At 35.2% G+C, this 15986-nt stretch overlaps 2 protein-coding genes and 1 long non-coding RNA gene across 3 annotated transcripts; 1 reads left to right on the top strand and 2 right to left on the bottom strand.

Annotated features, from left to right (window-relative positions):
• Positions 1-1708: 1708 nt before the first annotated feature.
• LOC139890971 (uncharacterized) lies at positions 1709-2544 on the bottom strand. Its single transcript, XR_011773485.1, has 3 exons — positions 2433-2544; positions 2025-2363; positions 1709-1901 (listed from the first exon to the last, which is right to left on the bottom strand). It is a non-coding gene; the product is annotated as an uncharacterized lncRNA (long non-coding RNA).
• Positions 2545-4125: 1581 nt separating this feature from the next.
• On the top strand, positions 4126-8794 carry LOC139890969 (phosphatidylinositol/phosphatidylcholine transfer protein SFH8-like). The gene is made up of 14 exons (XM_071873905.1): positions 4126-4204; positions 4788-5100; positions 5250-5349; positions 5711-5977; positions 6067-6144; positions 6234-6335; positions 6417-6466; positions 6616-6715; positions 6812-6910; positions 7018-7131; positions 7378-7510; positions 7596-7963; positions 8401-8475; positions 8561-8794. Exons 1-14 carry the CDS (start codon positions 4171-4173, stop codon positions 8579-8581), a joined length of 1854 nt encoding a protein of 617 aa, XP_071730006.1. The 5' UTR covers positions 4126-4170; the 3' UTR covers positions 8582-8794.
• A 1017-nt stretch (positions 8795-9811) lies between these two features.
• On the bottom strand, positions 9812-13930 carry LOC139890970 (phosphatidylinositol/phosphatidylcholine transfer protein SFH12-like). The gene is made up of 13 exons (XM_071873906.1): positions 13890-13930; positions 13527-13766; positions 13064-13163; positions 12585-12851; positions 12386-12463; positions 12138-12239; positions 12000-12049; positions 11815-11914; positions 11265-11351; positions 11061-11129; positions 10854-10995; positions 9985-10379; positions 9812-9904 (listed from the first exon to the last, which is right to left on the bottom strand). The coding sequence occupies exons 1-13, from the start codon at positions 13928-13930 to the stop codon at positions 9812-9814; spliced, it is 1764 nt and encodes a 587-aa protein (XP_071730007.1).
• Positions 13931-15986: the final 2056 nt, after the last annotated feature.

Genomic DNA, 15986 nt, shown 5'->3' with positions numbered 1-15986 from the left:
TGTATGCTTGATTACCTTCGAAACAGCATATCATTCATGTAAATTGGTTGCCCGAATCATTGAATTGCATTTATGAACTTGTATGCGGTTAATGTTAAGCATTAGATGCGGTTTTGGTTGTTGTAATAGGTAGATTGATTGATGAAATGTGTTTAGTTGTTTTCCTCGTCAAATTACCTTCCCAACGGTATAAGATACTTGTCTTGATTGTTTGCGGATCATAAATGGTGATTGTTTGAAGTTAGGTTCGTGCATAAAACTTAAAAACTGCCAGAATTCTCTGCACAGGTAATGGCGCGGCGCGCCATATACCCGCGCGGCGCGCCAAAGTGGTCTGTCCAACTTTGTCAATTTTCGAATAATGTTTGCTATGCTACGCACCTCCGATTCACATGTAACTTGTTCTAACATGCTCATACATGATTAAAAACCTCAGAAAAATAGTTCGGGACCCGACCCGAACGTGTTGACTTTTTCGTTGACTTTGACCGACCAAAGTTTGACCTTTTGTCAAACTTAACCAAATGATTATGCAACCTTCCTAACTTGTTTATATACTTGTATCTTGCATGAAACTTGACAATTTGATTTCACATGCTACATAATCGAGTCGTAACGAGCCATAGGACTAATTGAACATCTTTGACCTATCGTGTTTACCGTTATTGATACGACCTATTTGTTTAGGTCAAGACTAGCACTATCCTTCGCACACGTTATTTTGTGAAGTACTTTTCGTACGTGCACTCAAGGTGAGATCATAGTCCCACTTTTACTCTTTTGCACTTACATTTGGGATGAGAAAAACATAAACGTTTCTTTTTACTAAGTGAACACAAGTACAGGAAAACAAACATTCTACATACGAGTTTGAACAAAAATCCTCAATTCGATTATCATTAGTTACACTTGCCGGGTGTAAGCGAGAACTTATGTTATATGGCCATATGGGTTTGACAAACCCTCATTCAAACGGTTCGCTACCGTTTACGAATGAAATGTATTTTCGAGAAACAGTGTATGTTCTAACACTATTGTGATGGGGTTCTATGGAAGGAATGTTAAGCATTGATAATTGGGTGCTCGTGAAACAAACTTTTGGAATGTATTACTATTATCTCATGGTTGCAAATCTTGTGGTTCACTTGTACTTACTTACTTAAACCTATGATTTCACCAACGTTTTCGTTGACAGATTTCTATGTTTTTCTCAGGTCCTTGAACGATACATGATACATGCTTCCGCTCATTATTTTGATACTTGCATTGGGTGTCGAGTATATATGCATACATGGAGCGTCTTTTGGCTACTTTTAAATTGTGTCGCATAAGTTTCACTTGTACTTAAAACTTTGTATCGTAACTTGTGGTGGAACTATTCTTGTAAACTTTGAACAATCTTTACATTTGAAATGAATGCGACATATCTTTTGGTCAAACGTTGTTTTAAAGACTTATGACCACGTAACGGGACCTAAGTAGACGGCGCCGTCAATGACGATTTTGTCGGGTCGCTACAATAACCCACCCAATTTACTGTAAACTATTCCAAACTCAAAAGTTATTCCCTACTGATCTATACTCAAATGAAAATTTAACATTAACATACCAAAGTGAAATGATATTTAATATGGTTGCTCACTTGCTCCCATTCAGCACACCATACATGCCTATAAACATGAATTAAATATTAATTCAATTCAATATAAAAGGATACCTACCATCAAACTTAATTCATATTATAATTCATTTCTTGTTTTCAATGACAAATCAAGGAAGTAAAAGTACACACCTCATACTCATATAACCCACCTCTTATAAACTTAATTATTTATGTACTTGCTCTGATTTTACAGTAATAAAACTTGATATCATCCCTATGATAGAGGCTTCAGACCTACCTTCATATAAGGGCAAATACATGAAAGGAGCTAATATAAAAAATGAATAGAGGACAACACTGCAAAATTGATAGAGAAAAACTGAACATATTATCCAGGAAAAACAGCCATATTTTGACATACCTTAAGTAAAAGCATTCTGAAACTGAAGCAAGCCACTACCACCGTCACCTAAAACCATTCGAGGCTAAAAAAACAAACCAAGTTAAAAATCCTAGAAAACAAAACAGAGTTGTATAAAAATTGAAGAAATAAAGATACCTTAATGTTTACTTCAAATCAACAATCGATTTTAAAATATATACCGTATGTGATGACGACGATTGGAGTTTTAGCGCCTAAAACCCTAATCTTTAATTCGAATCAACAATCGGTTTTAGTAAACCCGAAAGAATGAATAACCCTTCATGACGATTAACAGTTTAAACGGCCGAAACAATCGCACGGAGCATGCACAAATCGCTGAAAGCACAAAAGATACTGGTTGAAGAAATCGCTGTGGAGAAGAAAATGAGCCAGAAAAAATCATACCTGGCCAACCCCACCATAGGCAGAAAGTTCTGGATTAGGGGTAACAAAAACCCTACAAAACGAAGATGAAAGTGACGAAGATAGAATTGTTCGGATCTTTTAGGGTTTGTTATGTGGCGTAGGAAAAAAGAAGCAATATGTAATACGGAGTAATTAGTATTTAAATTTTTAATTATATAAGTTTTATGTTAATGACATCATCTACATGTTTCTTAAATTTTTTTAATTTTTTTCATTTGTTTTTGTGAAGGGAAATTCATTATTTATGACATCACAAGGTTAATGTTTTAATAGAATCTATAGAAGATTGAACATTTGTTGGGAATTAGTGGGTCATAATTTCCGAACAAAAACAAGTACATTATGGAAATAATAATTTTTAAATTGCGTCTCTTTATCCATGAACTATAGAGAGAGAGAGAGAGGGGCCTACATGCATGACCTCAAGGTAATAGAGTTTAGGAGGAGTTCTGGTCACCTAAAAATTGAGTAAATTGTGAAATTTGTATGAAATTTGTATGGCTAAAATTTTGAAAACTCCATATTTCCTATTTAAACAATTTAAGTCTCAGGATCATACTTTGATACATGCGGTCTCACGAAATAGGGTCAAACATGCTCATCGAATAATGTGGTTAGGCCACATAAACTTATTCATTTACTTGTTTACTAATTTACACTTTTACATTAATATAATTGTCCGTCTAAAAGATTTTTTTTTTTTTTTTTTTTTTGAATTAGCGAGGAAACTTCCTATGAACAAGCACATTGGTTCTCTTATAGAGAATAAAACCTCGAGTAATTAAGCCTTCCGAGCGCGAGACCTGATGCCGAGTGAATTGCGCATTATACCTAAAAGATTTAGTGATAATTCTTTGTCACTAATGGTTTATACCTATTTTTTCAAAAGGTCACCGTTATAATCATCATTAAGCATTAATTAAATTAAATGTAAGATTTTATTTATTTGTCAGTTCAATGAAATTAACTCGTATTAATTCCTAGTTTCTTTACACGTTACACGTTTGCGTTTTTATTTAATCTATAATCTAAAACGCCTACAATGCAATAAATCAGTGTTACCTACAACATCCTACCTGCAAATAAAAACATATAATAATAACTTATAAACATATAAATAAATAAATAAAATCTGTAGAGCAACTAGTTTTATTTAATTAATTATGAGTAATGAGTAATAAATAAATAAATAATAAATATAAATAAATAGAGTTAAAAATAAAGCAATAATCAAATAATTTTCCTTTATGAGTAAAATTATTTTGTTACGTTAGATGTATTCTTGACTTGACATCGATATTTCATCGATTTGCAGTATCCCACCCACCGACTGCAATACATCACTTTCACATTGTTTACTGCCACGTGGCATCCTTACTAACCCACTATAAATAAGAACACACTTTCTCTATTATTATCGCCGCCGACGATAATTTTTTATTTTTTAATTTTGTAATAATTCCACGTTCATTTTGAATATTAAAAAAATAGCATTAATTCGTAGTGAATGCAATTCCGTATGTAATTCACTGCCCGAGTGATCTGTCAAGAAGATCTAAGTGCTATTTTCCATATAGGTAAACTAACTTTTTATTTTTATTTTTTATTAGGTTAATTAATGAATTGTTGAAATGAGGCTTGATTTTAAGGCTTTTGTTGACAATGCAGCTGTTATTTGTTTACTGATTTCGTTCTGATTGTTATATTTCAAGATACGATGTCTGGACCACTCGATCGATTTGCCAGGCCTTGTAAGTAGTTTCCTTAAATCATTTAATTGATTAATTTCGATATGTTAATTGTTTACGTTGATGAAAAACTTGCGTGTGTGTGATTAAATTGGAATGTGTGTGTATGCGTTTAATTTTGGGCCAAAATTAGGGTTTTGGTAATGTTAGGTTCTGTTAATTACATGAATTGTGCATAATTCTTTTTTTAAAATATATCTTTTATTTTATTTTATTGCAATTGCAATTTAAGGAATTACTATTTTTATCATTTAGTTTTTCTTTTCAGACAATTTCATTTTCAAGTTCATTGGATCATTATTTGAACGTGGTGAAATGCATAGAATATATATGTTTTATTTATTTTATTTTATTGTAATTTAAGGAATTCCTATTTTTATTATTTAGTATTAATTTTCAGACAATTTCATTTTCAAGTTCATTGGATCTTTATTTGAATGTGGTAAAATTCATAGAATTGGACCCGAGAATTATCAAGATTTTTTTTGACAAATTGATCATGAAATGTAGTATTAATTATTTTATCTGAATTCTTAAAGCAGTGATATCTAAAGAAATATGTATTAACATAAGTACTACTTGATAGGCTTTGAGGGGTCATCGGGTAACGATGAAAGATCCGACAGAAGAGAACGAAGGTCTGATTTTGAAAATTCTGAGGATGAAAGGAGGACGAGGATCGGTTCATTGAAAAAGAAAGCACTTAATGCATCTAGCAAGTTTAAACATTCTCTCAAGAAAAAGAGCAGTAGGAGAAAGAGTGACTGTCGAGTCAGCTCTGTTTCTATTGAAGATATTCGAGATGTTGAAGAATTAAGGGCCGTTGATGCGTTTCGTCAAGCGCTAGTTTTGGATGAACTGCTTCCAGAAAAGCTTGATGATTATCATATGATGTTGAGGTACTACTCTATTTATCTTTGATATTTATTGATCATGTATTTAATTTTACCGATTGACAGGCTGGATTAGGCTACAACAAAATGCGTCTACTAAACTTGTTTTGTAACCCTTTGATGATTTAGATTTACTTATCTATATATGCTTTTAGGTTTCTAAAAGCAAGAAAATTTGATATCGAAAAAGCAAAGAATATGTGGGCTGATATGATCCAATGGAGAAAGGATTTTGGCACCGATACAATCATTGAGGTGATTATTTTGTGAAATTTGTTTTACAAGTATGCTTTGCTTTATCTCATGCCTTTGTGACTAGCGCATTGTTGCAGAACTCGGAATTATTCGGCGAGTCCTCGGTTTTTGCAGCTTGGGGAGTACTTGGTCAAACTCGGTCAAACACGGTCAAAACTCGGGATTACTCGGAAACTTGGCCAAAACTCGGGATTACTCAGAAAATCAGTCAAAATTGGTCAAAGTCAAACTTAGTCAACATCCGAGTACTCCCTAAACTGTCCCCGACCTAGTACTCCCCGATTAGCGATTTTTGCAACCTTGGACTAGCAAAGTAACTATATGTAAATATTGATGTTCTCTGTTACTGTATACTTTCCAGGATTTTGAATTCAAAGAGTTGGATGATGTACTAAAGTATTACCCCCATGGTAATCATGGAGTAGACAAAGAGGGGCGACCCGTTTACATTGAAAGATTGGGGAAAGTTGATCCAAACAAACTCATGCAAGTTACAACCATGGATCGTTACGTAAAGTATCATGTGCGTGAGTTTGAGAAAAGCTTTGCTTATAAATTTCCTGCTTGTTCGATTGCTGCAAAAAGGCACATAGACTCAAGCACAACCATTTTGGATGTTCAAGGCTTGGTATGTTTAACGTTTTCCATTGTGCTAATCTTTATCATGACTCAAATGATGACGTGGCATCGACTAATCAACGTTTGATAATGTTTCAGGGATTGAAGAACTTCTCTAAGAGTGCTCGGGAGCTCATAATGCGGCTCCAGAAAGTTGATGGCGATAATTACCCTGAAGTAACAATTTCTTAACTGGTTAAACTGCATCATGCTTCGTATATTACTACAACTCTTAATTAACGAATTGGTACCATGACTATGTGCAGACACTCAATCAAATGTTTATTATCAATGCGGGTCACGGTTTTAAATTGCTCTGGAATACCGTGAAGTCATTTCTGGATCCCAAGACAACTTCGAAGATTCATGTATGTTTACTGTTTACTTCATATTATGCTTGAAATTATCCTTCTTTTCGTTGTTGATCTTCTGGATCGGTTCTGTTTCAGGTTCTTGGAAACAAGTACCTGTGTAAATTGCTTGAGGTCATTGATGCCAGGTAGCTCATGATATATGTTTACTAATTTTCATATACATGGAAAATAAATGCATACATACATATGTATATATATCTACCTAGTATTTGGAATATTACCTTTTATCTTTTTATAATGTACGTCTGTAAAGTAAACTTGAAGAACTGTGCAGTGAATTGCCGGAATTTTTAGGTGGCACATGTACATGTGCAGATAAAGGCGGTTGTCTTCTATCTGATAAAGGGCCGTGGAAGAATCCTGAAATATTAAAGGTTCTTATGGACCATTAAGCACTATTGCATTTTAAATTTTTGATATTTGTTATGTGATGTTGTATACTCATACATTTCACGCGTTTCTTTATTCAGTTTGCTCTTAATAGTGAAGCACGGCGTGCAAGACAGGTGGTTAAAGTTTTAAACAGCGAGGGCAACGTTGTTGCTTATGCCAAGCCTCATTTACCCTTGGTTAGACACTTTGAACTGTTTTATTTTTTTTTTTTTTATTATTTTTTTTTTTTGCATATATATTTATAGCAACCATTGAGAGTCAATTTTGTTATGCTTGTGACCAGCTAAGAAGCAGTGATACATCGACTGGTGAGTCGGGATCAGAAGCTGAAGATATTGGATCCCCGAAAGCATTATTGAATTATTCCCATCTTAGACTGACTCCTGTTCGTGAAGAAGTAAGTGCTCAATTTTTCTTATCTTTATTAAAATTGATACATATAATAATATAATAACATGTATTCAGCATTAGTCTTTTATACATATATAATAATATAATTACAAGCAGGTTGCCTTATGATGCTAAAAGCTGCAGATACCTATTTGGTTTTAATCAAGTTGGGACTAAATTTTATATAATGTTTTTTTTTGCTTGTACCATACTTTTTATATGTACTCAATTTTGTTTTGTTGTTGGTATATAGTCGAAGGTGATTGGAAGTACAAGCTATGCTGGCCAATTATCTGGATACGATGAGTATGTTCCCATGGTCGACAAGGCTGTTGATTCTGTTTTAAAGAAGCAGGCATCAATGCCAATACCATCTGCTCCAAAAGGTTAATAATGTAATTTCAGTCAGTTCCAAAAGTTTAAATGACTACAGATATCTGTGTAATAATTGATCTGGAATTTTTGATACAGGGATACTTCCGGAATCTTCTTCTCGGGAGGCACCAAAAACATTTACGGATCGAGTGCTGGCATTTATTATGTTTTTCTTCATGACCATTTTCACACTCTTCCTATCCACAATGACCCGTGTGACTAAAAGGCTACACAACGTGTCATCTGATGATGCACAAAACGTGCCCATTGAAGACGTCGAACCTACTCCGTTTGCAGAGGTAGAACTTGTTTCCGCTGTTGTAAAAAGACTTGGTGAACTTGAAGATAAGGTTGACACACTTAAAGCAAAGCCATCAGAAATGCCGTATGAAAAAGCTGAATTGCTAAATGCTGCTGTTTGCCGTGTTGATGCGTTAGAAGCAGAACTCATCGCTACCAAAAAGGTAAACGCACACGCACACATTAAAGTGATATAGTAGGTTGTGCAGATCTATACCGTCTTAAAACGGGTTAGTTTGACCCAAAACACTTGTCTCCGATTTCTATAAATTATTGATGTAGTTTATGATTTAAAGAATTATACTGTTAAGTTAGTGATAGTAGGTTGTACGGACTAAAAGTACATTTCCAATGAATTTTGACCCATTAGAGAGAAATCATAACCCGAATAGAGTCAACTATAAGCAAGTCAAAATATGGCATATCTACATCTAATGAATCCCTATATTGTTGCGACTAAGTTCACCATTTTGTTAGCTACTATTAGATAAGTTATTCAGCTGTCCCTTGCTATAGCTCAGCTGACCTGGCATCCTAGTTGGTAAGTAGGTGTGTGATTAGAGTTGCTGAATGCTGACATCATTTTTTATTTTCTGTGCAGGCTCTGCATGAAGCTCTAATGAGGCAAGAAGAGTTACTTGCTTACATCGATAGCCAAGAGGAGAAAAAGTTCAGGGTAATTGCTTCCGTTATCATATTTTCTCCTTTTTTTTTTTGGGAATATGTGGCTTACACAATTTATCGGTTGCTTGTATTTACAGAAGAAAAAATCCTGCTGGTGAGAAGTGCATTGGATGTGTTGTTTCACTTCTAGTGATATTTGTTCGTATGCGTGTGTGCTTTACATTATCAAGTTGTTAACAATCGTGTGCGAGGTTTTTGTTAATACCGAGTTTACTTTGAGACGGAAACAAAATTAAGTCTTTATTTTTTGTTTGCAAAGAGGTATGTTTTATATTAATGACTTCTCTATGCTTGTTTGAAACATATTTCAAATGTGTGAACTTTTGGAGAATGTGATACCATATCATCTATATCTGCATCCTATACAAAATTATAGACCATTAAAGCCCATCCTTTAATTCCTGATCTTTAAGTATGCAAATTTGCGGTATAAACGGATGAATAGAGTACGTTATTTCCTGTTTAGGTTACCCAGGGATGACGTTATCCACTCAGGCTTGCCGCTGGAGTGGCCATCGAGTTGCTCAATGAAGCACACCACCAGGGTTCAGTTCCTGGCTATGCCAAATTGTTCAAAAGAGGAGTGTAATCAGAGGTTACGCATAATGCGCAATTCACCCGGTAACCCGGTACCAGGTCTCGCGCTCAAGGGCTTGATTACTTGAGGTTTTACCCTCTATGGGGAGCCAATGTACTTGTTCATAGGGGGTTTCCTCGCTAACCTAAAAGAGATGGTGTTATCTAGTGACCATTTCTGACCCATTCCTCGCCAACCTAAGATCTTGAGGAGATTTGAGGACGCCAACCACTAGGTCATAGGCCGTATGAGCATCCATATTATTTCTTTTCGTATTGGCCGGAGGTCCTTTTTGGAAGTAATCTCTCTACTCTCGATTAGAAGGAGGGACGACCTTTTCTAGTCGCGGGTTTTTTACCCGCAGGCAGAGGAGTGACTCCTTCTAATCTAGGGTACGAGGAATGATTGTCTACACCCTACCTCCCTCATACCCTACATTCGTGGGATTTGGTATTGTTGTTGTTGTTGTTGTTGTTGTTGTTGTAACCACTAGGTCATAGGTCACATTGTGATGGTTGTAAATTTACATTCATATTCATCATTAACTATATGTAAAGACTATCTATTTATAAAAGAATTGGAAAACTGTAAATGATACACAAATTTCGAATCGGGTTTCTATTCAGAAAGCCAAATGTGTGCTCCTGGACATCATATAGGCGCGCGCAAAATATCAACATTGCCTTCGGTTACACGATTCTCACCTTCCCTTCTACCTTGCCTAAATAATCAGTCTTTGTCGCTTGCAATTTTATAAACCGAAAAGATTTTTCTTTTTCTTTTTCTTCTTCTTTTCAAGGTAAGCTGTAAACTCTTGTTGTTGCGTTCTTGTGTCCTCAAGAGACTATACGATATAAACATATAACATTTTTAAAAACAAATCTATAATTTGCTCGAAGTATTTACTGTTTTTAGATGATGTACCTTCTTGGTAGCAGAAAGCTCGATCTCCAAAGACTCAATACGATGCAAAGCGTTATTAAGCATCTCCTCTTTTTCAGGTGGCATTTCGACTGGTTTGTTGGTAAGGATAATAACTTTCTCTTCTAAGTCCCCTAAACGTTTCATCATAGATAGATATTCCGCCGTTGAAATGCCACCTGGCGCTTGTAATTGGTACGGGTCGGGCCTCTGTTTTATTGGCTCTTCGTAAACATGATGATTAGGGTAATGGCCTGTTTCTGTAATCTTTTTGGGCATGCTTTTAGTCATACGGACCATGGTCATAACTCCCATCATAAAAGTCATCATACCCGTAAATATGTGGTTACCAAATCCATCGTTAGCTTCCGTGTAAGCATTATTGACATTATAGTAATCTGTATCAACAAAAAAATATTGTAAGCTTTTTAGGTGCTATTAGTTATCAGAGTTTGATACTGCTATAATTATACTATTTATCAAGTAAAGGTGACCTTTTTGGCCCATTTACTCACTATGGGTTGATTCAGGTTAAGTCTCAACTTATATACTCCGATACGGCACAGTATAAGCAAATTAGCTTGAAAATAAAATAAGTCAAATGGGTTGAACGGGTCGAAAGTCACTCAATTTGTAAAAAATGAAAAATAATATTTTTGGCACAATGATTGTTTAAAGGAATTATACACTGAAGAAAATAAGTGGACAATAAGTGTTTAGGGTCAACCAATTCCAGCCCACCTAGGATTGTAAAGGTACCCATTTTGACCCTTGACTGAATGAACCAATTTGCCACCTCTAATATCTTGTTTTTGTCACTATCAATGTCGGGCAACATATAAACTATAACAATAAAAGCTGATATATTTTACCTTGTGGAGTAGGAACCTTTTGCACTTGTTTAGCATAACTTGCAGCAATAACCTTTTCAGCTGCAGGTGTGCGACTTTTGGGTTCACTTGCACTTGGGTTGCTTTTGCTTGCGGGATCCTTTAAAAAGGTCAATTTTATTAACTATAAAAAATGGTGTATTGGATACTAATGTAGGCGGTTACTTAATTAGTTAAATGGTTGCTTACTTTTTCTTGAACCGAGGGAAGATGTTGATGCTTGACGTGCTCTTGATTTCCTGAAGTTTCCACATCTACCTGATGGAACTACTCACGTTAGCAATCTACATTGATCTCGGTTAGGTTGTGTTTAAACCGTTTTGACCCGTTACCCAACCTGCCCATCTGTCCACCCCAATGCATAAAGTATAGCAAAAGAACACAGATGTTTACCTTGTTGGTAGACGGATCTTCGGAAATGGTTTTCTCATCTGGGATTTCGGATCTTGATGAACATTTGTGTTCCCCGTTGCGAACCATCTGACACAACCAAAAACGTTAGATGTTTACGCTGAACTTAACAAAACAACAACAACAACAACAACAACAAAACCCAATACCACATGTGTGATGTATGGGGAGGTGAGATATAGACAATCCTTCCCCTATCCGAGAATATAAACAAATCATTTCTCCACCCAGAGTGAAACACTCTCAAAAGTAGAGAAAGTCATCCCTCTCTCTATTCGCCAGATAAAGAGATTGTTTTCGAGTGGACCTCCGGCCAATAAGTATAAATTTTTTAGAAAAAAATAGTAAAATAAAATTGAGACTCCATGAAAATGGTAGAATCAAATTTCCATGGGTTTTAAATCCTGCCTGAAATTCAATTTAAGCTCTAAACGGCAGTCAAGACACCAATAAATCGACGCTTGCTATTAACTAAAAAAATAGAGCCATACGTTGAGCATAAATGGATATAAAATTCACTATAGAATATAACCTTGATGATATCTGGATCTTGCCATGGACCCTTATCAGAGCGCATGCAACCGTCTTTATTGGAACAGTTGCAGGTGCCACCCAAGAACTCTGGGAGTTCACTGTACACATACAAAACGATACGTATATATTTTAAACCGTATATAAATTGTAACGAATAATCTTTGGTATGTTTAGTTTAAACACCTGGCATCAATGATTTCCAGGAGCTTGCTCTGAAATTTGTTGCCTAAAACCTACTCAAAAAAATTGTTTTTCAACGGGATCACATTTATAATAAAGTTATAAACATTATTTGATGTCAAGAATATGTTGTGAACTTACATTAATCTTAGATGTAGTCTTTGGGTCAAGGAAGGATTTAACTGTGTTCCACAAAAGCCTAAAGCCAGAGCCTGCATTGATGATGTACATTCGGCAGAGTGTCTACAATCAACATCAACGGGTCAAATGTGATTAAAAACCAACTAGTTAAACTGGGAATGGGTTAAATTTGCCACCTTTTTATTACCTGTTACCCAACCCACCTTATATTATAATACAAAGAGATATAATCTTGAATTGATAAGTACCTCAGGATAGTTGTTACCATCGATGTTCTGGAGCGACTGGATAAGCTCCCTAGCGGATTTATTCATGCTTTTTAAACCCTATTTCACAAAACCAGTCGATCAAATTATTATCCGATAAAATGATATGAAAGTGACAACAAACTCGCTAATGTTGATCGAGTAACGTGTTAATGTAGTTTGTAAAGATGAACTCACTTACCACTCCTTGAACGTCAAGAATGGTGGTGCTTTGATCTATGTGTGTTTTAGCAGCAATTGAACAGGCTGGGAACTTATCGATAAACGTCCTTTCGAACTCCATTACGTGGTACTTGATATAACGCTCGAGGGTTGTGGCTTGCATGAGCTTTGTAGCATCAACCATACCGAGTCTCTCGATATATACCGGTCTTCCATCCTTATCAACACCATGGTGTCCTTGAGGATAGTATTGAAGGACTTCTTCTTTTTCCTTGAATTCGAAATCCTAAACAAACAAAACGTAAACGCGCAAACGCTCACATATTCATCAATGTTAATTATGTAGCCTTCCTTATGAAATAAGCAAATAAACGGTTTTTAAACGAGTGTTTAGACCTGCTTAGTTGGTGTCAAAACAGGCGATAAGTAGATAGACAGTTATAAAATGCAAATCCCAAACATCTACTCGAAATTTTTGAGAGATTTGAACATAATTACCTCCATGATGGTGTCTGCGCCATACTCCTTCCGCCATTGGATCATATCGGACCACATTTTCTTTGCCTTTTCAAGATCATAGTTCCTAGCTTTCAAAAACCTGCAAAATGTTTTAAAGATATGATCATTAATAGTATATAGAGGATGGTTCACTAACAAAATGGTTTATGTATTATAGTTTACAAGGATGGTATCAGGTTCGACCGATAGCCCATGCTCCACACCATCCCAAGATAGCCTAGTGGTTAGGCCATGATATCTTCATAAGATGTCATGTTCAAACTTCACTTGCTGCATATCTTTAGGTGGCCAGATGAAAGTCGGAAATAATCACGAATAACCTGGTTAGGTCGCGTAAATCAGAGTAAAAATACTCCGCTTACACGGATAACCTAAACAGGGAAAACCTTATCCTTGTATCGTTCATTGAAAACAAATAGTAACAAAATCAAGACCATCTAACCTTAAGAGCATGTGATAATCATCATGCTTTTGAGGTAATAAGTCTTCGGGGATCAAAGCTTGACGTAAAGCTTCAACTGCCTTTAAATCCTCTGCATCATGTTCATCTACAACAACTGACATGACTTTACTATTTCTTCTACTTTTTTTAGCGAAAGAAGTCCTAAAATTGTTTGGCACATTAATTGCACTCTGCTTTAGAGAGTTTATTTGTTTTCTTTTCCTCTTCCAAATTCTCCAACTCTACTTTTTTCCAAACCTGCCGTTCAAAAACTTCCACATTATAAACATTTTTTTAAGGCTCCACATTATAAATAATCCTTCACAACAAATAAAATCCCAAGCCATTGAAGAAATTAAGTACGTACTGGGTCGAACTGGGCGTTCAGGTCCGGACTCACTCATAATCTATTGCAATTATGAATGTTTGTCTGCAGTGCCGAAACTTAACGCCCTTTCCAAATGCCTGCAATATTTAGCATAGAGTTAAAAATCCTTAACAGATAAATCACAAACATAAACCATATTTAATAAAATTTTCAGACAAATTTGTATCTATCATTAGTTATTAATATAATATCCATTACAAGCAATCACAATTGTCATAAATTTCTAACAAGACATTTTGTTTAGCTAAACAAAGGCACACCATCCTGTCATGGATCATTTACATGTTTTCTTATCATACACACATGAATAAAAAAAATTACGGAGTATGAAACAAAAACGTACATTATGCAGAAGAAACCCTCATGAACATAAAATTAACAGAATCAAGAGCAAGAACACGACGAATTGCAAGAGACTAATGAATGATAAACGATAAACGATATGATTAAATATTAGGAATTATCATACGTACCAGCGACAAAAAAACTGGCAAAATGTGGTGTTCTATAATCTCCTGATGATCATCTCATCCCTCAGACTATATATTTTTAAAAACCACGAATGGAAAATGGAATCCAGAGAAAATAAAAAAGAAAGAAAAGAATGATAGTTTTGTTATGTCATAAATATAAATATATGCCTGTATCAAAGGGACCATTCATCACGAATATTGTTAAATTGGTTATTATTGGCGCTACATTTTTATGTTTATGTTTTTTGAAAACTTTAAACATACATATAACCCGTACTTTATGATTGTGTTTATTTTTTACGGGCAATGATAAGTGCACAACTTATTTTTTTTCATACACAACCAAACATTTATTAAAGTGTTGTACCTTACAACACTTTAATGCATGTTTGATTGTGTATGGAAAAAAATAAGTCGTCTAGATATTAATCCCTAATTTTTATAGTTCGGGTAACTTCTTCATCTGCCCATATTCACATTTTGTTTGTAGTGCTTTAAATGGTTAACTATGGACAAATGATTATTATTAGGGTTTATTACCAAAATGGCTATTTTTTCAAAATTTTTTGCTTCAGAACTCATAAAATAAAAAACTTTAGATTTTGCCCGCGCAAGACATAAGGTACTTTTGCTCTCTTGCTTCCCGGGAGACGCCAAGTGTTCTTGCGACCTTGCTTCTTGGCAGACGCAGGGACGCAAAGGTGCCTCTTGCGACTTTGCTTCTCGGCAAACGCAAGGACGCAAGGTGCATTGCTTCCGCCTGCATATCATAATCCACGTTTCTTTCAGACATTTTATCAAACACTTACGTACAATATGGGTATAGCTTTAATTAACATAATATTGTTGAATAATCCACGATGGTTATTGCATGGGACCTCTGACTTTCGTGTTTTGCATGTATGATTCAATAATGTTATGTTAATTAAAGCTATACTCAGATTGGACGTAATGTATCTGATGAAATGTCTTAAAGAAACGTGGATTATGATATGCAAGCGGAAGCAAGGCACCTTGCATCCTTGCGTCTCTCGAGAAGCAAGGTCGCAAGAGGCACCTTGCGTCCTTGCGTCTGCCGAGAAGCAAGGTCGTAAGAGCACATTGAGTCTTGCGGGCAAAATTTCAAGTTTTTTTATTTTCTGGGTTCTGAGGCAAAAAAATTGAAAAAATAAGTATGTAGACGATAAACCCTTATAAATAATACTCCGTATATACATACATATTCATATCCGTTCTATATCCACACACACACACACACACACACACACACACACACACACACACACACATATATATATATATATATATATATATATATAGAGAGAGAGAGAGAGAGAGAGAGAGAAAGGATCCAGTGAGAACTCTAGGAACTCCAAAAAACACCTAAATACACTTAAATTCGAGCAAAAAAAGAGTAATTCGAGCAAAAATACAAAACACGGACGAACAAAAAATTCATAGTCGAGCAAAAAAAATAAAAAAATTCGAAAAAAATGTAGAACCATTTTTTGTTCGAATATCAAATTTTTTGTTCGACTACCTATATGTTCTACATTTTTTTGTTCGAATACAAAAATGTAGAACACATTTTGTGTTCGA

The sequence above is a fragment of the Rutidosis leptorrhynchoides genome, chromosome 2 (genome assembly GCF_046630445.1).
Source record: "Rutidosis leptorrhynchoides isolate AG116_Rl617_1_P2 chromosome 2, CSIRO_AGI_Rlap_v1, whole genome shotgun sequence".
NCBI lineage: Eukaryota > Viridiplantae > Streptophyta > Magnoliopsida > Asterales > Asteraceae > Rutidosis > Rutidosis leptorrhynchoides.
The sequence above is the reverse complement of the archived record's forward strand: the minus strand, read 5'-3'. Positions and strand labels throughout refer to the sequence as shown.